Source organism: Micropterus salmoides, unplaced genomic scaffold, assembly GCF_014851395.1.
Source record: "Micropterus salmoides isolate LMB-PRFRI ecotype aquatic unplaced genomic scaffold, ASM1485139v1 Ms_hic_scaffold_13, whole genome shotgun sequence".
Lineage (NCBI taxonomy): Eukaryota > Metazoa > Chordata > Actinopteri > Centrarchiformes > Centrarchidae > Micropterus > Micropterus salmoides.
The window spans coordinates 386,269-411,254 of record NW_024040374.1 but is presented as its reverse complement, the minus strand read 5'-3'; the positions used below and the strand labels follow the sequence as shown (position 1 = coordinate 411,254).

General features: G+C 41.0%; 1 protein-coding gene across 2 annotated transcripts in view; it reads right to left on the bottom strand.

Moving 5' to 3' along the window:
• The window catches only part of frem1b (Fras1 related extracellular matrix 1b), a 102,099-nt gene that overhangs the window by 40,901 nt on the left and 36,212 nt on the right, over positions 1-24,986 (bottom strand). For both annotated transcript variants that reach the window (XM_038714957.1, XM_038714956.1), the window contains exons 16-22: positions 24,560-24,653; positions 23,863-24,115; positions 19,673-19,867; positions 14,295-14,483; positions 14,028-14,224; positions 13,723-13,948; positions 9,241-9,385 (exon numbers count right to left, since the gene is read on the bottom strand). In XM_038714957.1, coding sequence (XP_038570885.1) covers positions 9,241-9,385; positions 13,723-13,948; positions 14,028-14,224; positions 14,295-14,483; positions 19,673-19,867; positions 23,863-24,115; positions 24,560-24,653 — 1,299 coding nt within the window. The remainder of the gene's footprint in view (positions 1-9,240; positions 9,386-13,722; positions 13,949-14,027; positions 14,225-14,294; positions 14,484-19,672; positions 19,868-23,862; positions 24,116-24,559; positions 24,654-24,986) is intronic.

The window sequence follows — 24,986 nt, the reverse complement described above, 5'->3', positions numbered from 1 at the left end:
TATTAAAATAAAGGGCTACACTGAAGGCCTGGAGAGTAAAATGAATTGTAGATTCCAAAAAAAGGAACAAAAATAGAAAAACAACCAGAGTTGAATTATTAATTAAATGATTAGAGGTACGATACTTTCTATTCAGTTTTAATTAATTGTTAAAAAGTATTTCACATCAGACTTTGACTACAGCTTTAAACTTGTTCAGTCCTAAAACACCAAACTGACCAGTTTTCACAACCACTGAATGTCAATACATTTTGTCATCATATCTATGTGCTTAGTCTACACTTACAGAAATGCATTTTATTTATTGATTTGAATTACAGAAAAAGGGACCACACTTGCACTGTGTGGAACGACAGGAGTCCACTGTTCTCTTGTACATGATGACACAAGTTCCCTCTTAGATAGCATGGAGCGATAATCACACTCCAACTTGTGAGAAAAAAATAAATAAGCAAATTTAATCATACTTATGAGAAGAAACTAATTACAGAGTGTCTTTATTTGGTATAATCTGTTATTGTAAGAAAATATAAAGCCTGAGTTTTTATTGAAGTTATTTTCAACAAAATACAAAGGCTGAGTTTTAGTGAAATTCCTAAATTGTTTCAAGCTTCAGACTACTAAAATGATAGACTACCCAGTAGACAGCAGAATGAGTATTTTAAAAGCACAAAAAAAGTGAAAGTAAAAACAAAATGAATACAAAGGTCAGCTGCAAGATCTCTTAATTTTTAATCAATGGATTTAATGCTGTTAATTATCATGATACATGACCAGTGTTTGTATGTGTCCTAAATCTATATTTAGGAAGTTGTTGCTCGCAAACACATTGACAACAGACCTGTCTGTCAATTGAATAGTTAGTTTCCTAAACACCGCTGCACAAATCTATCCAACACAATGTTGTCAATGTCGGAGACCCACCTTCAAAAAAGTTATCAGCAAGCATGTAAGGAGCCTAGCTAATAAGGATAGCTATGTTAGTTTTAGAATACAGCTGAAAAGTTAGAACGCTGTGCATAACTGGTAGTCAGTAGGTGTGGCCGAGATGAGCTACTTTTATACAGTTGAAATCACATCATGTCAAACTAAAGTGTGAAATGTTGAAAAGGTTAGTTTAGCTACAAATGAACAAGTTCATATGTGCGTGTTTAGGTTTTATGATGTGGTAATTAAGGGGCTAAATGAAGCCTGTCTCTGAAAAATTGAAAATCTTTCTAAAATGCTTCGGCAGTACATTTGTTCTTAGCCTTAGAGAAAGGTCCACAGAGACATTCAGACACACTTTACAAATAATATGAAATAAGCAAAATGGACAATTCGAAAATTATAATCTAAACCAAATATATAAGCTGTAGTGTTGTTGTTTTTGTTTTTTAGAAAAGTGTCACCAGCAATGTTCTCATTGTAGCTTTTTGAAATGTGGGGTTAAACATTTGTTGGCGAATAGAGAAGCATATTTGAGGGCTGTCAAATGGTGCAGCATCGTAACAATGGAACTTAGAGTTTGCATCAACTGGAGAACACACAACCAGTGCTGCATTAAGTTCACACTGATATTTGGCAGGTATTTGTCTTTATAGATTTTTACATCTCAGTATTTTCAACTTCTTTCTTTAGCATGTACAGTTTAAATGTGTGTTAGTGATTTTAATAGCCATTGAAATAGTGATGAGTTACCTATAGATCATCTCAGAACCATCACAACGTTGGATGGCTATTCATAACACAAGTTGTTCAACCACAAATAGAAAACAGTACAAAATATACAGAACTATGTTGAAGCAAACTTTATTGAATGTGCTTTTAAGCTAAGACACACACAAACTCCTAAACTGAAAGTTCCTCATGTGCCCACCCTCTTCTGTGTTCTTACACTGAACAAAATTATAAACGCAACACTTTTGTTTTTGCCCCAATTCCTCCGGTGAGTATGCTGGCCATGCAAGAAATGGGATGTTTTCAGCTTCCAGGAATTGTAATCCTTGCAACATAGGGCCGTGCATTATCATGCTGCAACATGAGGTGATGGTTGTGGATGAATGGCACAACAATGGGCCTCTGGATCTCGTCATGGTATCTCTATGCATTCAAAATGCCATCAATAAAATGCACCTGTGTTTGTTGTCCGTGAAACACACCTGCCCATACCATAACCCCACCGCCACCATGGGCCACTCGATCCACAACTAGGACATCAACAAACCGCTCACCCACACGAAGCCATACACACGTCATCTGCTCTGCACAGTGAAAACTGGGATTCATCCATGAAGAGAACACCTCTCCAAAGTGCCAGACGCCATCGTATGTGAGCATTTGCCCACTCAAGTCGGTTATGATGGCAAACTGCAGTCAGGTCGAGACCCCAAAGAGGATGACGAGCATGCAGATGAGATTCCCTGAGATGGTTCCTGACAGTTTGTGCAGAAATTATTTGAGGATGCTAAACGATTCTTGCAGCAGCTGTCCGGCTGGCTGGTCTCAGACAATCTTGGTGGTGAAGATGCTGGATGTGGAGGTCCTGGGCTGTTGAGGGAATAGAGAATCGGTTTGTTATCAAACCCAGACATTTGTTTTATAGTACTTTAATGCCACTGTGTAATCGTTGAGGACTTCTTTAGTACCATAACAAGGAGTACTCTCAGAACCGGGCCCCTTCTTTGGAGTCAGTGATGTGTCTTCAAATATATTCCTGCAAGAATTCTCCTGGCTCAGTGTTTTTGGTGGTGATTTTTATACTGAATAAATGAATTATCTGTCAGTCTGTCTGTCATCAAATTCCATGAACGACCAACACTATCTCAGCATTCTAACACTCGATGAGGATCTTATGCAATGTCACCCTAAGGGTTTGGATTTGTATCTACATTTATATAATACACACAAAATTGTACACTATGTATGATGGCAGTGGGTATTTCTTATTTTAATTGTTGCCTGCTTAGCTTGACTGACTTGCTGAGAGTTGAATGACAAGATCAATATTGTTCTCATATCTGAACACAAAATCAAGCTATGCCTTTAAACCATTTTCAGGTTGCACCTTACATGGCAACATATAACTATATATAGTGTATAATACTATGCACACACTTAACAATGCTCCATTTCCTTATAATTCATTAGCAACCAAGAAAGTTGTAGTTAAATACAGTATTGAATAGAGAATCTTATGTTCTGATCTAATACCTTTCTCCTTGTAGATGAATCCTTTCTGAAATTTGGCTTTTTCTTTCTCAGATGCAGTGAAGTTGCAAGGCTTCCTTTTTAGGAAAAACCCTTCTGGTTCTCATTTTCCAGTGAAATGTTTTACAATATATTATACATCATATGGTGTCTTGACTTATAACAAGTTAATTTAAGATTATTGTTTATACAATGAGAAGAACAGCATGATAACTTGGGTGACTTTGTAAAACAATATAAGCTATCAGTACTTTTTCTGTGTACATATATGTATATAGGAATGTAAGGAATAAAATACAATAAAAGTAGAATCAGTTAAAATTCTATGTATTAGTATAAATAATATTCATACTATATACACCCTATATACAATATACAGGTAACATTCTACATAGGTGTAAAAATATTTACACACTAAGCAATCAATATACAATAACAAACTATCTGTACAATCTGATACAGTCAGAATATACTATGTTATACATATATATATATATATATATATATATATATATATATATATATATATATATATATATATTATATTTAAATTTGATAGTTTAGTTACAAACAGCCTTGATGAAAACATACAAGGGGTATTGGTAAAAATGTTCAACTTACCTCTCGCTTTGGTCTTCAGGATGGAAAGATGAAAAAGTTTTTCAAAAGAACAACACAGGTGAAATATGTCTACATACCGTTAAGATAGACAGATAAATGGATGACTACTACTTACTAATAGTAAAGAAATTTTAAAGTTGGTTTTCTCCTTCAAAAAACTGCATACTTGTCAACACTTCCACAAGACACCAAAGACTGCCATGCACCTTCTCTGAGGAGCCCAGAATATATATACACAATCCTGACTAGCTATCTGGACAGTGATTGGTTCTTAGGATAAGACATCAAATGCTAACTACTGCTGGCATAGTAATGCAAATGTTCTCTGGCAATTAGATATAGGTTTGATTTACTTTTGTTTACTGTGGTAGACATGTCAGACATACTGCTTGAAGGTATTGTTGTGGATTTTTTAGAAAGAGTTACACATGTCTTCAGTTAATGATGTAGATTTAAAAGAATCCTCTACATTTAAGTGACTAGAGCCTATGTGATTCACAAATGTTTTAAGGTTGAAATGTTGAGAGCTGTCTCTGAGAAGTCATCTTGGGTGAGGGTTGTGAAGTTTCAGTCATTGTTCTCCATTGTGTGCAGCGTGGGGGATGGTTTCTTGTTGCTGACGATGGTCGTTAGGGCGTCAAGATCGCAAACCAGTGACTTGGCCTTTAGTAATGCAACTTCTCTGGAGTCTTGTGGGAGATATTTTGAAACTGTAAAGAGCGGATGACAATACTCCACTTTTGTTGAAAATTGTACCCTATGTTACAAGCTACTCACAAAAAGTAGCTAAATAAGGTGTTTTATACCAGAAAACATCTACTAAGAATTAGTATAATAACCATACATATGTGCGATTTAGTACACCCCCCAAATAATGGGGTTGAATAACTTTTAAAATATCACCAAATTAATTTTAAAGCGATTGTGTATAATATGGAGTTAATTTATTACACTAGTATGGACAAAAATACAGCAACACCTACGCATTACTTTTATGACATCCCATTCTAAATCCATAGGCAAGATTTCCCTTAACAACCCATGAAAACACAGCCCCTACCAAATTTATTAGGACAGGGGTAGCACCTTTGTCCATATAGTGTATTTGGATGGAAATCTATCTCAAAAAAGGAAGACTGATGGTCTCTCTGATTGGTCTGACACATGATCAACAATGCTTAAAGTCACTGAAAAGGTTTACAAGCAGTGGGAATCATTTAATATGTAAGGCTTACAATGAATGTCAACCAGGCATTCATAGTCATTCAAATTCTAGGTCACTCTCTTCTGATGAATTTAAACTTCTACGTACATTAAGTGTAGTGGTGGAGTTACCTACAGCCTGTCTCAGAACCAACATAATGCCTTATTATCTTGCTCAGATTTTTATTATTTGGTCATTTGTCCTTGCTTTTTGTGCTTCTACCATAGGTATTTAGGCTATGTAGTTAAAAGGCTTCTGTTTTATTTGCCTTAATTGTGTTTATTGAGTGTTTAATTTATTTTGTGTTACATGCCACTTTGTCAGGGATACTATAATTTAACAGTGGTGAGAACTTCTCTCAGGCTTACCAATATTGTAAATATGCTATACAAACTGGCATACATTTCTTTTAAGTGTATTGTTGAAACCCAAAATGTAGAGTGGCCATTATAGTGCAGTATACAGTAAATTGAGGGTCAAAGTTAAGAGAGAAGAGAGCAAGAAACTTTCAGTTTATGAGCGTGTGTCTTCAGGAGCATGTGCACCATACACAAATGAGTTCTTACTGCAGTGGCCCAGTTCTAATCAAACCTGTGGCTTATTAGCATGCATCTCCTCTCTCCTGTATTTATTTTCTCTCTTTGGCTGTACCATCATCAGATTTTTATTAGAATTGGGTGTTTGGGCACTTTTACTAAACATATGTTCTACATATATTTCTACCGTTTTCTTTTTGTGGTTGTAGGAAACTGTGTTATGAATTAGCATCCAATGCAGAGTTAAGCTAAATACAAAATCCTGGAGAAAGTGTGAGTGCGGTCTCTGAGAGGTGACCTGGAGCAGGTGAGGGGTGTGAACGTGTGTCTGATTGTCTGCAGTGAGAATCTGTGTCTGATTGTCTGCAGTGTGGGGAGGGTTTCTTGCGACCAATGATGATCGTTAGGCCTTTGAACTTGAACTACTTAACATTTCACACTTGCACCCAATATTGTGTCTCGCCTAGTCTTGTAAACTTAGTGTCTCTTCAAACCCCAAGTAACTACAGATTATATTTAGTTTAAATTATAAGTTTCTCTTAGAAATTATCAATTTCTTTTTTATTTATTCATGCTGGAGTGTGAGTGTCAATCCATGCTATCTAAGAGGGAACTTGTGTCATTATGTACCAGCCAACAGTGGACATTTTTGTAATGCAAAACAACAAACAAAATGCATTCCGTTACATATAGATTAAAGATACATGTACATTGTAAAATTGATTGAAATCCTGTGATTGTCATAATTGGTCAATATACTGGGAAAATTGGGGGGCTAAATCCTTTCAAAGGGCTGGTGAAAGTTCATAATAAATCTGTTTTTAGCAAATAAAAAAAGAACATTAAGAATCTTCCTGCTGACCATTTACTTCCTAATTGAAATTTATTTATCATGCTTGAGGAATATTTAATGATGTTGGAGTGTGACTGTTGCTCCATAGGATCTAAGAGGGGACATGTGCCCTATGTAGCAACAGTGGATTCCTGTCATTTAATGTGTCATCGGTAATAGTCTTTTTGTCATGGGTAATGTGGGTTACACATTTCTTAGCAAAGGACAGCAGCTTCTCAGGTGGAGGATCAAACTTCAGGCTCTTGAATTTTTAAGTTGGTAAAGTTTTTTGCTTTAATGTTTTGTTTGGAGAAAGGAGGCAAGTTCAGAATAGGGAATGTGTGTGGGTCAATAAGCGTCAAATACCAGTGAACTAGTTATGAGCAATACTTTTGAATGAAGAACATATTATGAGTTGGAAAAGACTTAATTGAGAGTTATTTGGAAACTATTACTTGTTACATAACAATAGACCTTATTTACAAGTATAACTAAAGATTCTATTTAGGTTACATTATAATTTTCTTTTAAGAATCATACATTTCTTTTTTACTCATCCATGTTGCAGTGTGAGTGTCGATTCATGCTATCTAAGAGGGAACTTGTGTCATTATATACCAGCCAACAGTGGACATTTCTGTAATGCAAATCAACAAACAAAATGCACACCTATAAATATAGATTAAAGAAACAAGTACATTGTAAAATTGATTAAAATCATGTCCTAATTGGTCAATATCATATTTGGAAGATTTGGGGGCTAAACCATTTCAAAGGTCTAGTAAAACTTAATAAATATGTTTTTAGCAATTAATAAAAAATTATACAAAGTATCTTGCTGTGACCATGTTGTTCCTACTTTTTATTTATTTATCTTAAAGTACTTATGACTCTCCTGACTTGTGGGCAGCCCTTCATTTTGATGCAGTGTCAAGATTGAAAATGGTTAAGCCATCAACTAAAGCTGAGACATCATATTTCATTACAAAACAATAATAACAAATCATGCTTGAGGAATATTTAATGATGTTGGAATGTGACTGTTGCTCCATACTATCTAAGAGGGGACATGTGTCGTTATGTAGCAACCAACAGTGGACTCCTGTCATTTAATGCCATACAAGTGTGGACCTTTTTTTCTGTAGGCAATGCGGACCAGTAAATATTATGCATTCCTGATGAAAACTCATCAGGACATTAATGCTTCATGAATTAATTTGGGTAGCCCTTTATATTAGGGCTTGCCATAAAGTACACAGGTGCATCGAAGCTTGCAAGTCTGTAACTAAACCAGCATTTTCATTCCACACTTCAACAAGGGATCGACTTTGCCTCTGGATGTCATGTCATCGGTAATAGTCTTTTTCTCATGGGTAATGTGGGTTACACATTTCTTAGCAAAGGACAGCAGCTTCTCAGGTGGAGGATCAAACTTCAGGCTCTTGAAGGTTTAAGTTGGTAAAGTTTTACTTATGACTCCCTAAACTTGTGGGCAGCCCTTCATTATAATACAGTGTCAAGAGTGAAAATGTTTAAGCCATCCATTAAAGCTGAGACTTTATATTTCATTACAAAAACATAACAAATCATGCGGAATAATTATTGATGCTGGATGTTGGAGTGTGACTGTTGCTCCATACTATCTAAGAGGGGACATGTGTTGTTATGTAGCAACCAACAGTGGATTCATGTCATTAAATGCCATACAAGTGTGGACCTTTTTTCTGTAGGCCTAATGCAAACATGAAAATACCATGCATTCCTGATGAAAACCCATCAGGACATCAATTTATTTGGGTAGCCTTTTATCTTACAGTCTGAAGCTTAATACTAGTTAGGAAATCTACTATTGCTGAGCCTTTAAGTTTTGTTTCAAAAGCATATTATCAAATCATGTGTCAATAGACTGCTTAGTTGAGATTATATTTTTTATAAGTATTATTGTTTTTGCTTTCGTTTGTCATACATGCTATAGTTTGAATGTCAAATTATCCTTATTAGAAAAAGGATAACTCATTATCTGTTGTCTGACCTCATTATATTCATAAATGACTTTAGCCCCTAAAGATATCCAAATAGCCTTAACAGAGTGTAGTGGATGTGTGATTCAAAACCAGTCTAAGATTCAGTTATTAAGAGCAAATACAAAGTAACTCTTTAAAATGCATATATCACCATTCCACACAGGTCATAAAAATGACCATCCCACACAGAAGAATATGAATTCCCCTAAGAGAAAGTTAAAATAAGTGCACTAGTGTAATAAGATATTTTATTATTATTTAAACGGTATTTGAAACCTAGATCAAGTAATTTTTGTTGGTAATACTGTAGTGCTTGATATCAATGCATGCAGCAAAGTTACTTCTGAATTAAAGTTTAAAGTTTATTTATTTTCAGTTAAAGTGATTAAAGTTTGGATCACGGTGAAATGTTTACACATCGCTCACATTAAAGTTAAATTATCCATTTTTGAAAGAAACAAAGAAAGTCTTTGAAGGTAAAAACACTCATTAGGTGAGAATGAGCACAGACAGTTCCACTGCATAACAATGGAGGTCCCCTCTTGGATAGGTAGCTATCGTTTAAGGATCTAAGTCCCCTCTTGGCAATTTCTTTAAAAAGCCAAAAAAAGCAAATTTGCAGTAATATTATGTTAAAAGACAGTAAAAGTAAATTTTGTATTATATTTATTTTACTTCAAAAGGACTGGAAACACAGGTCCACACTTGGCAGTTTACTCCGACGGTGCACTGTTGGATAGGTACGCGTGTATGTGTGTGTGTGTTCTTGTGTGTGTGTTCCTGTGTGTGTGTTCTTATGTGTGTGTTCCTGTGTGTGTGTTCCTGTGTGTGTACTTGAGCAGTCGCGGCGTCTCGTCGTTGACCGGCAGCACGGTGACCCACGCCGTCCCCTGGACTGTGTGGACGCCATCTGTCAGCCGCAGAGCCACGGCGTCCTTCAGGGTTTCTGTGTCATCGTGCATGTACACGATCTTCATGCCTGCAGGGGGGGAGGGGGGGTTGTTAAGGACAGCAGGTGAAGAGGAGGACAAGGAGGAGGAAGAAGGATTCGTTATAAATGCACAGCTTCTGTTACTTAAACACATTTTAAATAGTATTAATATAACAGTTTTACCTCCATATACACACATACTGTACATGTACATAACAACACAGTGCAGGACAGGCAGGACGCTGAGGGCTTCGCCTTAGAAAGACAAATTTTGATTGATTACCTTTAAATCCTCGCCTTTATTTTGTCCCTACATCTCAGGAAGACACAGTATATATGGCTCAAAGCACTGCAGACTTCTGATTGGTCAGAGAGAATCGACACTGTCCACTGCATCATCATTGCGTGTGCCAGACCTGAACAAACCCCCCATTTTTAAATAGTTTACCAGAGACTGTGAGATATGGGGCCTTTCTCAATCTGTGTACTGTGAAACTACTGTACTGTCCCAAAACACAAGTTTGCATTTTGGCAATAACAGTTAAAATTCCCGGAACAGTTCTCGGCACGCTCATTTTACCGAGGATGCATCTGTTAGTAACTTGTGTGAACTTGACAGCAGAGACATCCCAGCATTCACTTCGGCTTAAAGAAGCTGAGAGAGGCCGACAACAGAACGTTTTTTTACTATTTTCGTACGTTATTTTATCTCTAAATCCACTTCTGAGAAGTTTTGAGGCGAAAATTTAACTGTGTAGATGCTGAATATTGGCAGTTATACTAACATTGATGGCGAATTGAAGATGTGCGCAAACGTTTTCGGAGTTGACCCACAGCTGTAAGATGGTTTTAACGTGTACCGCTGTTATTCTGTCATTAGATTCGGAGTAAGGTTTTAACTTAAATCAAGAGACATCTGGATGATGTACATAAATATCTGGTCTTGTGAAACTTTGGAAAAAATAAAAATAAATAGAATGAAAGGGGACTGTCTTTTTTATTATTATTATTATTCATACATCGTTAGTTAATTATTATAATAGCCAGGCTTCATCCTCTGAAACAAATATCTCAGAACCGGGTTTATCGTAGGTTTTAACTTACCAAAATATATTTGTAAATTAAGTAAAAATTATATAAAATAAAAGCAAATAAATAGCAAGCACTGTGACCACAACTTTACGCTACTTGCTTTTAAAGCCTGGCTGTTATAACAGCTGGAGCTCTGCAGGCGGCGTCTGTGCTGGAGGTCACCGTCAGCAGCGTTCTGCGTGCTCGTGACCTTGCAAGAACGTTCTCCTCAAGACCACAAGTCCGTTCTTTGCATTCTTGGTTTTGAGAAACACCCATTAACTGCAACGAACACAGCTGGAAGCTTTTCATACCGCTTATCTGTCTTTACGTTCTGAGGAAGGTGTGTGGATCGCTGGTGTGTGTGTCGCTATGTACGATCTCTGTGTACTGTCTGTACACAATGGAAAACAGAAGACAGCCAAACCGAGTCGAGGCGAGTTGAGCTGACACCAGCAGTGGGTAAGCGCCATGAGGTCATCAGTCAGCAGGTCAGTGGTGCTATAGATGTTTCTAGCAGCATGGCTCTATGAATGTCTGCCTGTCAGTTGATCCACCACTTTGGGCCACACCTGTCAAACCCCCCTTTTTTCCTGGGGCGCTCCTGTATATCTTCTGTTTAACGTTTCTAAACCCCACCAGGCGGTATGTGTGGGCAACAACTTCTGGATGCATTGCCTTTGGTTTATACTGACATGCATGCATCCCCAGAGGGAGATGCTAGTGTGGCTAAAAAGCTAATATTCATGGATTTGTCACTCCTAATATTTTTTATTTTGTTTATACGGGATAAACAATGCTCTGAGTTTTGGCACTACAGTTCCCAACATGCTTTGGGTGATGCTAACAGGACGTTTAATGCTGCCATGTAGTCTGAGAGTTAGGGTTGGGGTTAGCGCAGCTTGACCGCCGTCACTTTTAGTCTATATTTATATCCCCTTAGTCTGTTATATTTAAGGTCACGTTGTAGGAAACAGTCACAGGATTATTTTGAATACTGAAAGAAAACGTGATTATTTGGGGTGGGAGAGAAAATCGATTCTCAGATGCATCGCGATGCGGACGTGAAAGATTCTGAATCGATTGACAAATGTCAAAAAGTAATGTTGACAGAACGCTCTGTGCAGAAGTGCGGCGCCCGGACCGTCTGTGGCGTGCACCCCCGCTACATGAATAACTAACATTTCACACGATCATTAATATCAATGCGCTGCGGGCACGGTAACACTCCACGCTTGGCGAGCTCCCTGTGTGTCCTGTGTGTGGGGGCGAGCGAATGAGAGAGCGCGAGCGGCAGAAGGTGATGCTGAAAGCTAACAGAGGAAAATATTAGCAGTAAGTTAAGCTGTCAGTCTGGCAGTTAACGTCCAGCATTCTGATGAACTGCCTGAAAAAGCATGAACAGGAAATAAAACACAAAGCAGATATGTTTGTCATATGTACATGAAGGGGAGAACCTTTTGTAACCTACAGTGAGAGCGCCACACGTGGTTTGTATTAGACAGATAATTGGGCCTAAGACCCAAATGTTTTGTCAAAAGCTCTGGAACTTTTAGGTTTTTAAAATATGTTCAACTTTGTTTCATATCCCCTCCGTCTTTCTGACTGGAGCGGCAAAACAACGAAGCAAAAGCACTTTTACCGCGGCGGCGGTAATGCATCTTTCAGCCGGTTTGCCAACCGCTAATAAACACTAAAGAAGAAGAAAAACAGAACTCTTCTTCTTTGTCGTCCTGATAGGTGGTGTGTCTGTGTTGTTTGACTGATTAGAGCTCACAGCTCATGGAATCAAAACCCTAGTATCCCAGAATCTATTAGAATTTCAGAATAAATCATTTATTTGAGACTCTGGTGCTCACAGTTAACTTTTCCACCATATTCAATTTTTTTTTGAGATTTGAGATGCTCCCGTACTGATGTAACAAAAGTAATAATAGGCTAGTTTAATTAATATCATGTTTAATGATGCCAGAAGTAAATGTTAGAGAATAAGATATGCATTTAATATTGTTGCATCTTTATGATGATAAGTTTCTGATCAGAGAAGGACGGTGGCGACCATGAAGGAGCTGAAATCCTTAAAGTAAATTAGGGATGCAAACTAGTCCTTTTAATCTAATGAGAACATTTTATTTTGGATTTTATTGTGCAAATGAAATGCTTAGTAATAGAAAAAGAGATTATTGGAAGATTTCGTTTTATAAATCGCACCGCAGCCCTCTGAATCGTTATCAAATGGAATCATGATGCTCATCCAATGATGATCAGAAACTGTTACACCATATTTCTACCTTATGTAACTTTAAAATAGTAACATCACATAAGTTACAGTTTGTCTCTTTTTAGTTGCCAGGAGAGAAAATGAGTGATCCTCAACATTTACATTAACTACAGCAGGAGAACGATTAAATAAAAAATAGGTTGTAGCTCTACAGGACGATTATTTTCCAAAGAAACATTCATCTTTTTCTAGATAGTGTTTAGTCATTCTACCATCTTAAACAGAGTTAAAAATAGTGCATTTAGTCGGCTTAATGGGAAAAACTCTCCCTGGGGAGGTATGTTCCCGGACCCCTCTAGGTTTGGGCCAAGTCCTGAATGTTTACAGCGTCTGACTCTGTCTCTGCTTCTGACCAATAATTAAAGTCTGTCGTTTCACCAACTGCTGGAAAGTGAAGGCGGTTAGCGCCGACATCTTCCCTGTACAGCACGTTTTTTGGCTGCTATGTAATGTTACTTAGCTGTATGTCATTACTACGTACTTGTACAGTGTCATCAGGTACAAAGTAAACTGGTGTACAGCACACAAACTGTACATCCTGATACTAGTTCAATTATATTTCATCTTTCAGGAGTCTGAAAAAGTGGTGGGTGTTGAGCAGGAGGAGCTGAGGTTTGTGAAGTAAATTAGGGATGCAAATCTGTCCTTTTCAGCTGATGAAGAGACGATTTTAATGTACAAATGAAATGCTTAGTAATTATCCAAAAATCACCTCGAAAAAAGATGCTTTATATGTTTTATAATTGCAGCATCTGAACCGTTATCGAATCGGATGGAGAGGTGCCAAGAGATTCACACCTCTAGTGATTATTGGGCAAGATGTTCAGTAAAGATTACGAGGAGTGTCGTTTTAATGCTGCTATTTATATGTTCAGAGGATTTATAAACATCTACCTTGAATACGTGGGAGAAGATCACGATCAAGCTCAAAAGTTCAATTACACATAGTGTTTTTAAACCTCGAGACAAGATCCCAACATAAAAGTCTTCTTCTTGTGAGCATGAAGGGGCGACGAGTTGGCGTCTATCTCACCCTGTCGGAGCTCCTGCAGGGTGAAGGAGGTGACGGGGAGGCTCCTCTGCAGGAGGTCGGCTCCCATCTGCTTGTAGCGGCTCATCTCGGTGCCGTAGATGCCGTTGATCAGGCTGCCGTGAGCCGGCGGCTGCAGCACGGTGAAGGTCAGGACGTCCAGAGGCGCGTCCAGGTCAAAACCGTTCAGTATGGACGGAGTCAGCTCCCTCATCCCGCCCTCCTTCACCTGCGGGAGGCGGAGAACAAGACTCTCAGATCTACAGCCCTACGGGGAGGTGGGGGGGGGGGGTGTACGGTGAACGTACGGTGAAGTTGGCGAGCAGCAGCGAAGGCGCCTCGTCATTAGTTGGACTGATGATGATGTAGAAGGGGACGGGGGCGGAGCGGTGCAGCCCGTCACTCACACTGATGGTCAGCTGGTCGACAGTTGGCTCCGCCCCTTTGCTCTCCGACTGGACGTAGTTGATGAAACCGGAGGTCAAGTGGACGAGACTGAAGGATTCTGGGAAACGTTTAAAAGGTCAGGCGCATGCATAAAACACACACTAACAAACACACACTAACACACTGACCGACTCGGACTCCTGCGTTGCTCTTCTCGGAGCCGGGCGTCGGCAGCGTGTTCTCCAGGAAGCCGTGGCGAGGAGGAGTCTCCAGGTGAAAGGTCAGCTGGTCGGGGGGGCTGTCAGGGTCCGAGGCCCCCAGGAACCCGCCACACAGACAGGCGGAGGAGCCCTCGTCCACCACCAACATAGACTCACCTGGAAAGAGACAACAACAACAGTCACATGAAATCCGCAAGAGTCGTTTAGCTTTGCAGAGACGGGTATTATGGGTACTGCTGGAGGACGCTACTGAAGTAAAAGCACTAATACCACTCTGTTAAAACCCTTAAATTATTCTAAACACATTCCAAAGGAAAAGCAGCATTAATTAAAAGACTAATCGTTTCAGCTGTACTTGTAGAAACTGTTGGGGAGTTTATTTATAACTAATCATCATTTAAAAGCTCCTCGTGTGTTAATTTGTGAACTACAGCCGCCAGATAAACGTAGTGAAGTGAAAAACACAATGTTCCCCTCTGAGATGCAGCAGAGTAGACGTAGAAAGTATCACGGACACAAAAAGTTCCTCAAATTGTACCTAGCTATAGTCCTTGAGTAAACGTCTATGGGTAACCGCAGAGGAGGAGACACACAACCTCCCGATCCTGAGCTGATTGGGCGTCCTTACGTTTCGGCGTCGTACTGCCGCTTTAAATCGCTGCCCATGAGTTTTCTGAATATCTTTGTTGTTTGCTAGACGTGACGCTGCCTCCGAGTGGACGCGTATGTTACACTGCTAATATATAAGAGTATAAAAGTAAGAGACATGCGAGCGTGTCCGAGTGACACCTGTTCCTCCAGCTTAATGTTACTGGATCCAGCCAGGTAACTGGACGTGGGAACGGCGGAGAGACAGGATGGAGATGACCTGACGGAGATGACCGGACGGAGATGACCTGACGGAGATGACCGGACGGAGATGACCGGACGGAGATGACCTGACGGAGATGACCTGACGGAGATGACCGGACGGAGATCACAATCTCCCATTCCAAGGAAAAAGCTCCCTTGGAGGGCAAAAAGACGCTGCTCGCCAACCAGGAAGCAAGTGACTCAGTGTTACTTTGAGTTTGTTACTTTTGCGTTGCCAAAACGCTGGATGGTTGTCGTGCTTTCTGATCAATCGAGGAGACGGATCAGAAGCACGTGCAGTTTGTGTTCATATCTTTCTTTTTCTTGAGTTGAAAGGTCCAAATAAAATCTGACTGCTTTTGCAGCTTCTCTACGGGGGAGTCACGCTGTGAGCCGCTATGTTGGTCCGTTGTTTTGGCCTCCAGGTCACCGCGCATGTCACGTGACTGAAAACTATGAATTGAGCCAGGCGGCCACTCGCCGTCCCTCCCTCCCTCCCTCCCTCCCTCTGTCAGATGCTAATGAATCCATCACTCGCTCCTCTTCCTTCACGCTGCTGCTTCATTAATGCTGTTAATTAACAAACACAATCACCTCTGCACCTGGATCCATACTGCCGTAATCCACGTGCATGTGCTGTATGTATACGCCGTGTGAATGTGTGTGTGCGCATTAACGACGGACAGTCCTGAATCTTGCTGATAAACCAGCGCCCGCCGAAAAATAAGAAACAAGGTAAAGCCGGATTCCTCTTGTTTCGCCACGCTAATGCTCTTACTCTGCGTTTTTAGTCACTGCTAATTAATTAGACCGAGGCCCCCTAACTCCAAACCCCCAAATCCTAAACCGTGCACTGCTCGGCGGAGCTGGTGTTGAGTAAATGGGGAGATATGCTGGCAGGATTAGAGTGTCATCCCGCCGCTGGTAGCGCCGAGGTAATCCGGCCAGCGAGGCGAGCTAGGACACATCGGCTATTGTGAACGAGGGATGCGCTTCTTTCCCCCTTTTGTTTCGTACAGACGCTCATTGTCCGACCGTCTCCTGGGACACACACACACACACACACACACACGCGCGAGTGATAATCTCACCGGCTGTTTGTGTGTGTTTGTGAACATGTAATACCTGCAGACAATAGACAGATTTCACTTAAAACACGTCAGTGCCAACCTCGTTAGCCCGGCTGACAAGCTGAGGATGACACACACACACACACACACACACACACGCCAACAAACACCCACAATGCAATGTGCAAACAATGAGCCTTTGGACTGTAAAGCTAAACCCTGCAGATTCACTCCCACGCTGCAAACAGAACACGACAGAATGGATTTTGGTCTGAGATTCGAGGTTGAATTCAATATTCCAAATTATTGTTTTAAAATGAGAAATATAAAAATTCCACTCGTTTAGTTTCACTGGACGTTTTTAGAGCTTCAGGATCTCAGACCTGCAGGATCTCTTGCAGATGTTTTTATCTGGTACTTTTAAGGCCGTTTAAAGTTCAACAAAGACGAGATGTGAGCAGCTGTGTGAAATATTTGTACAACCAACAAACCATCCACCACGACTCTCTCACTAAAAGGTGCGACACAAAGAACTCGGCACCAGCAGCAAAAACCAAATGCGGCAGACGAAGAAAGAAACAGGAAATAAAATCCTAAGAGACTAAGACCACTTGATAAACCTGAGCTTTCTACTGTGAAGCATTCTGACATTTTCCCAAAGCCTATAGTCTGAAAATGAGACTCGAAAACTTATCTATACACATATATCACTGTGGCGAACAAAATCTGTCCTCACAAGTCATTTTGTCTCACATCTGTAAGACAAGAATCAAGAAAATGCTCCTCAGTCTGACAATATTCTTCACAGAAGCTGATTTCTGTTGAAATTATTTCACCCTTCTGGCAGATTTCTCCTTTTAGGAAATAAAAGATTTTTATAGAATTCAGGAACAAACATGCCAGTGAAATGTGTGTCTCTCTCTCTCTCACACACCATCTCCCAGTCGTCCCACTGTGTGTCCCAGTGGTCACTGGTCTCCATTGATAGAGCTCCTCCAAATCCCTCTTCTTGGCTCCGACTCCGGCGAGAACGATCATCCTCCCCAGGAGAGAGAGAGACTGTGTGTGAGTGAATACCTCCCCTCCCCCCTCCCCCCCGTGCAGAGTGTGCGTTGGGCTGATAGGTGACGGCGTTTCGTCGAGGTCAGAGCTGCTCCGCTGCATTAAGAGGATTGTCAGCGGCGAAGAGCAGGAGGAGTTGGCAGGAAGACCGACACATGCAGACGCACGGGGAGGAAGAAAACCTCCTCAAATCATTAGAAATTAATGTTTATATCATCTCAGGTCCACTCTCACCTGATCCAACAGAAATAATAAAAATCTATGAAAAATGGCACCAAGTCGAATTTAAGACTTTTTCAAAACCTTTTAAATAATCACACAGAGTCACGTTTAACATCAAGGTCACACCCTCCAAAGACTGAAAATATGAGAGTGTGGAGATGACGTGACCACACGGCCAAAAATGTCATCACGATAAAAAGTTTTATTTCTTTCGATATCGATAATTATCAAGATGAGGATCAAATCGTTATTTCTTTCGAGTTTACAGGCTGAAGCCTGATGGTTAATTATGTTGGTCGACTTTTCTTTATGGCCAAAATGGGACACTTGATTCCAAACAGCGGATAACTTCTCAAATCTGAGGCAGAACATTCAAAACAATTATGATAAAATCTTTGTCAACAAATATGCACGAGTAAAATTAAGTAAAAGCTTTTTTCAGTTCTTTTTCACTAAATAAAATGAAAAAAAAAAAATGAAGTCCTAATTTGTGAACATTTATTGAACATCTGTTATATATAAAAATATTTATTAGATTTATTTCGGCGCTCTCAGTTGTTTATAAGAATAATTCCTGATAATTTACACTATATGTGAGGGGGCTGTTGTTCATGTTAATACTACAGCAGACCATTTTAGACCATAGTTCTTCCAGCTGTTTGTGTTTGGCCTTTTCCTCTTTTAATATGACAAAGTGCACAAAGTGGAAGAACCTGACTGGCCCACTCAGAGCCCTGACCTCGACCACAGACAAACTCCAAGATCTTGTCAAAAGAGTGGGTCAGATAGTTACTAACATCCCGGAGAAAGCGTACTAAACTGCGTGTGCATTCTAAAATATTGCAGGTGTAATTGTAGGACCTGTTATGGGTGATCAGCTATCAATTATTGCGTAGAAGACAACAGGTGCAAACACAACGGAGGCGGCAGTATTCAAATGAGGGTTTCGCGTGTTTTAATGGTTTCCGCCGTGGAGAGTCGGGAGGGAAAGCATCCGCTGACTAAAAACCTCGGTTGGTTTCGTTCAGTGGAAATCGTCTTGGGACAGCACACCCTGAAAACCGCTTTGGGAAACCCCAGCAGAAACGGCTACAGTACGCTGCAATGACCCGGACGCCAGGAAGTGCCAGCAGATCGCGTTTCATCCAGCCAGAGGGAACGACCACCGACCGTCCGCAGCGTGCCCGGTCGCTCTGCGATCTCCTGGCCCTGTACGCCCCAACGCCCCATTCGCTCTCCGACACCTACAGTGGGTTATGTCGCCGTTACGACCGGCGCGCTGTGAACAGTTGGGGATCTCTGGCTGGGTGGATTTTACGCGTGATCCGTGCACTATTGCAGCTGGGGGCTCTCTGCAGCGCCACGCAACTTTCTAAACTCTTCCATCTCACCAAGAAAAGAAGTCAGGTCGAAACGAAATTTGCTTTATTGACATGAATGTTAACATAACAGCGTTACAAAAAAACTATTCAATTAATATAGTTCATCCAATAAATAAAATAATTGTATTTCAATTTATTGGATATAGATTATTATCTAATATTGTTAATTTCTCTCCATCTTGTTTCATTACAGCTGTGTCTCCTCACATCGATAACAGCAGCCACCTCTGCAGCACTTTGCAGTTTGCACCTTCCTGTCAAACGTATTAAACACAGACGCTGTTGCACTCGCATGAAACTGCGTTTAGGCTTGTTAGATCACACTGCACGTAGTAAATCAATATATTTGCATGTTACCCTCCCGCTACTTTTCACAATAAAACTGAAACACTTATGAAAGACGTCATTCTGCTGCACGCCGTTAGTAGATCCGCTTACGTGCTAATTTGCTGGTGATATCAAGTTTGCACACGTTTTTACTCACGCAAACCTTTTGTAAATCTGGACCAACGAGTTGGGCCCAGATAAAAGCTGTAGTTGGCTGTTTGCTGCAGGTTTGATGGTGCTGACTGAAACTTTTACTTAAAAAAGGGGTAACGTCTCCTGAGAGTCCGCAATCACACACACAAACATTTTATAGCCAACGTCTGCAGCCAAAAGACTTTCAAAAGCCTTTTCAGTTTGTTCAGAAACAACCTGGAAGTTAACCGTTCCGCACGTGTGTCACCTGTCAGGGGTAAAAAAAGAGGTATCCTACCCAGAGTGACGGCGGGGACTTTGTTGTTGACGGGATGAACGGTGACGTTGAGGTCGTACACAGGAAGCGTGCCGTGGAGAGGCACGGGTGGGGGCGGGGCGTCTCCGTTGCAACAGCTGTCCGTCCCTCCAGCCTCGCCGTCAGAGATGATGAGGGTGACTGTGTCAAACACGGGCCGAGGTCCGATCTCCCCGCCTGAACACAGAAACACAAACATTTCTGTCTCCTGTGAGAACATCAAGGCGCTTGATGACTAGGTGTGTGACAAGATCTCGCGAGATTAAACTGTGACGAGAATTCTCGTCAGGTAAAAAGCGAGACACATTAATTCTTATGCAGTGAAATACAAATGTTAAACTGATAAGACTCACGGAGCGAATCAACTCCGCCCCGCTGCCGAATCAATGGATGGAGTAAAATTGTCATACAAATGAGCTAATCCAGCTGGTCCAATAGTGATCATCTCAGTTTTTGCTGAGTTGAGTAGCAAGAAATTTGCCGATAACCAGCTCCTCACAGCAGCCAAGCAAGTCAATAATTTAACTGAATCAGATGCATTTCCTGCAATAACTGTATAATAATGTATATTTGTAAATCATCAGCACAGGCAATGAAAAGCAGTCCCAAAAGAACGAATGATCTGACCCAATGGCGCCAAGTATAACAAAAACAGCAGTGGACCAAGGACTGAACCCTGTGGAACCCCGTGCTGGAGTGGCGAAGGGTCGGAAAATGTGTTATTATGAAATACACATTGAGATCTTTCTGAAAGGTAAGATCTCAACCACTTGACCAGAGATGCCGAAGTGTTTCTCGATTCTGTCCAAAGGAATACAGTGATCCACAGCATCAAAAGCTAAGATCCAACAACGAAAGGACGTGACGTGTTTGCAGCAGACAACGTTAGGTCTGTGAGTGTGAAGAGAACTGAAGGAGGCGGATTCAATAACAGCGTACCCCCTGGATTCTCAAAGTTAAATTTAAGACTTTTAATACCACCTAGGATGAAATTTAATACCAACTTTACTGCCATTTAATGGAAAATCTGTATTCATTTTAAACCCGAGAAAATTATTTACAAAGTTACATGAATTTAATAAAACATTTTATTATAATACATTCATATTTAACACTATAGCTTTTTGGGGTGTGTCTGTACTCTGATAAGATAAATGAATCAAGTGACGTCCTTGATTCATTGTGTTGAAAACTGGTGGGTTCAGATTAGTGGTGTGACGATGCACTTAGCTCACATGCACAATTCACAATATTGGCTTCACGAGAACAAGACAAGACGATATTTTAACACTATTTGATGAAATATTCAATGCTGAAATATATAAGTGGGGCTCCCCTAGAAAATTTTGAACACTAAACACTTAATTTCCTGCATTCTGGAGACATTTTCTGCACCAATTTATGGTAGAATTTATTTAAATAAAGTGATTCAGATTTTTTTAGCTTAAACTTTTTTTGAACAATGCACATTTGTTTCTTTTATCTTTAAATTACATGTTTTCTTATTGTGCAAATAAAAGTTTCTCAAAGTATTTTCCTTTGTTTTTTTTAACATTTCTTGTTGCAAACCATTTTTCATGAAATATTTAACAAATGCTTTAAAAAAAGTGATGGAGACATGTCCCGAGGATCCACAGTGTGAATGACACCTATGAAATGAATCCAATATTTGTGCATTAAGAACTCTTAAGGGGTGAAATCAAAAATACAAACAAATTGTGCAGAATGAGTTGAGTTAGTTACACCTTGGCTAGATAAGGTCATGTAATTTATTATGGCAGCTGCTTCAGTGATTATTCATCCTGTTCTGTTTTTGTAAAGCTTCTAAAGGCTGCTTGAAATTCAGTGTTATATAGTTTTGGCTTGAAAGCAACGGGGGAAAAGGAGTTTGGCTCCAGTTTGTTTTTTCCTGTGATGCATCTCGGGGATGTAGTTTAATGTGCGTTAGTTTGATGTTTCCATTCATATAACGTTACTCTACAACAGCGGCGCAACGGCGACACACAGACCCGTCCTCGTCTCAAACACACCTGTCTCTCCGTTGCTGTTGTAACATTCACTGACCAGTAACCTGCAGCGCGTCTTCCAGCTCCGCTGTTCCATTAGTGTGACTGGCTCGCACGCCGATCAGCTTGTTGTGCCAACCTCAGCGCCACTGCCCTCAGCCTCGTCCGCCAACTTGTTTGTATCTCTGGCTTTCTGAATTTCAGACACTTGCCAAGTCTGACTGACTGATATGGGCCAGAGTTTGGATGCCAGAGCTCGTGCATCGCGAACACTTCACAGTCCTGAGGGTAAAGCACTGAACACTGACGTCAACAGGAACGTTACCTGTGCTGCCCTATAACATCAGGGTCACACCTAACAGAGTGAATTATAATGTGAATAAATAATATATTAAATCCTACGAAAGGACAATGAATAAGTGACACCTAAGATGGAAAATCAAGTATAATTAAAATGGTGAAATAAGATGCAAGTTAAATTACTACAAATAATAAAAACATGGTCACTACGACAGACACCCCCCGGTCTACCAATATATATTTTATACCGGAATTCTGCCCAAGGCCCCGTGTCCACCAAAGTGTTTTTTGCCAGCTGAAATCGCCAGCTGCTCTTCTGAAAACGCACAGCAGGGGCGTTTTTGAGGCGCAGCGTTTTTTCAGACGGCTTTGGTTGCTACGATACATTTGTTGCCAGTAGTTCTACCGAACTTTACTGGATGTACGAATGTCATCACAGAGTAGAGCGCTCGCTCTGTATGAAGAGAAGGCTGAAGCGGGTAGAGAGAGAGGACGGACTCGCCGTATGTCCAAGTTTGGTCCAAGAGCTGAGGTTGGACGAAGCTCGGTTCCAGGATAGTAACCGTTGCTCCCGCCCCTCCTCTACTGTGATTGGACGGCTGAGTAAAAAGTGACAGTGACGAGCGCAGCGTTTTTCCCAAAGTTGAACATTTTACAACTCTCGGCGACTGGAAATTAAACGGCAGCAGCGTGATGAGGCGCTGGGTGTTTTTTTCCAGTCGCCGAGAGTTGCCAGCTTGCAAAAACATGGCGCTCCCATTGCAATGAATTGAAAAAAAGACGCTGGCGTCAGAATAAAACGCTTTGGTGGACACGGGCCCCAACAATACCGGGATATGACTTTTCGGTCCAGATCGCCCAGCCCTACAACATGCAGTCCCAACCTGCATCGGTCGAACGGTCTGAAGGGGATAACGCAGAGTAAAGGGCAGGTAGGCGTCTCATCAAATGATGTCGTTAGTCTGGTAACATTCTGCCTTTTCTCTGCACCTGTCGGGGACACAGATCTGTGGAGAGATTCTGAACGTGCAGAAAGTTTTGGACAAGAGCAGAAAAGCTGCTTAAACACAGGAGCTGTTAAAGTCCAGGAGTTTAATGAATTATTAATTATTGAGGTGAAAAGGTGCCACATGCACATTTAAAGAGGTCACTTCCCCAAACAAAGACACAAAGAGGAGGGAAGACTCAGCAGGGATGATAATAAATATGTTGATCTACAGGAGAAACAGATCTGAGAGCAGCACTTTCATAGTTTATATTTTGAAATGTCACTTGCTACTTGAATTGTGTGTTTCCCTTTACATAAATTAAGACATTTCCACCATAAATTGGTGCAGAAACTTTCACCAGAATGTAGGAAATGAAGTGTTTAGTGCTCAAAATTTCATATAATTCAGCTTTAAAGATTTCTTAAATATATTGTTAAAATCTCGTCTTGATCTCATGGGTTAAGTGTCTCGTCACACCCCTATTAATGATACTGCAGGACAGTGATCAACTGGCGGCCCGTGGCCCACATCCGGCCCAAAGAGTGGCCACTGATCAAAGTATTGCAATATTCATATATTTGCTATATTATGAACTGTGTATCTGTGGCACAAAATTCCCAGAAAAAGCTGTCTTAAGTTACTGCTAATGCAAAATAAACATTTCCTGCTGCAGTAGCTTCACATTAAAAGCATTTAACTGGCAAAACAGAAGTTGACTTTTATTATGAAGTAGTCACAGGAAATGCAATGTGTTTGTCAGTGAGCTTAGCACTGACCGCCGTCGTTCATCAAAAATGCATCTACAAAACAATCACAAAAGGACTCTGATTAAATGAGTAATGATTTCTTCCCACCCAGCTCCCATGATGCCCCTCACCTGTGTGGACGTAGTGGATGTGTCCCTGCAGCAGGTCCTGCTGGGAGAACTTGTCCACGGTGAGTCCAGCTCTCCGCAGCTCCCCTCTGGCTGGACTCCGAGCCAGCATGTAGGTCAGTCTGGAGTCATCGCTGTCCCGGTCTGTGGCCGACAAGTAGTCCACCGTCACCTGGACCTGCCCCCCCTCCTCGCAGCTCAGCTCCCCCCGCAGACCCCCACCCAGCTGGGGAGGTTCATCGTTCATCGGCAGGACCTGAGGACACCAGGAGAGGCGCGAGGTTCCCATCACAGACGCAGCATGAAAAAATGTACATCATTTTATTGAACAAGAGACGGCAGCGAAGGTCATTTCCTGTTTATGTACCGTTACATAATTCAGGAAACTCACAAACAGCAAGATCAGTCTCATAGATAAAAGTTCAAGACAATTCCACTCTGGCAGCAGGTGTGCGTGAGGCGACAGTTTCACGGGATGGCGCCCGCGCGCGTCCAAATAGTCATTATTACAGAATTCAAAACTCCTCTTTAAAACCCAGTTCTTATGAACCTCTTTAACAATACTTTGGTTCATAATAAGATATGACATTTGCATAATATGAAGGACAAGTGGATTCCAGTTGGATGTGAGATAGAAACAGGAGCTCTGACAGGAAGCTGACTGATGAAGTATTTCCTGTTTTGGCAGCAGGAAGCTCACCTGTACCAGCAGGACGACGTCTGCTGAGTTCACACCGTCCGTCACCTTCAGATCCACTTCATCCTCAGTGGTCTCGGAGTCATCGTGGATGTACCTGCGACACAAAGAGCACAGTCGGAAGACGTACCAGATGGGTGACGCGAGGGGATGGCGCATTGCTGCGCTCACAGTCTGACAGCGTCAAACAGACATCGTACAGCCTGACACAGACTGTGAACAAGATTTTATTAGAGTCACCTCACACGGTGTTACATGAAATAAACTGACACGTTTGTTGTTGTCACACCGTCTAAAGCGACTAATTCCAGACGTTTAGGCTGCGTTCAGACTCCAGGCCTTAATGCTTAATTTATTTTTTTTGTTTGACAGTTAATTGCTGTTTAAATGCGCCCATATCAGACTCCAGTGTGAACTGTCCGCGGCCTGA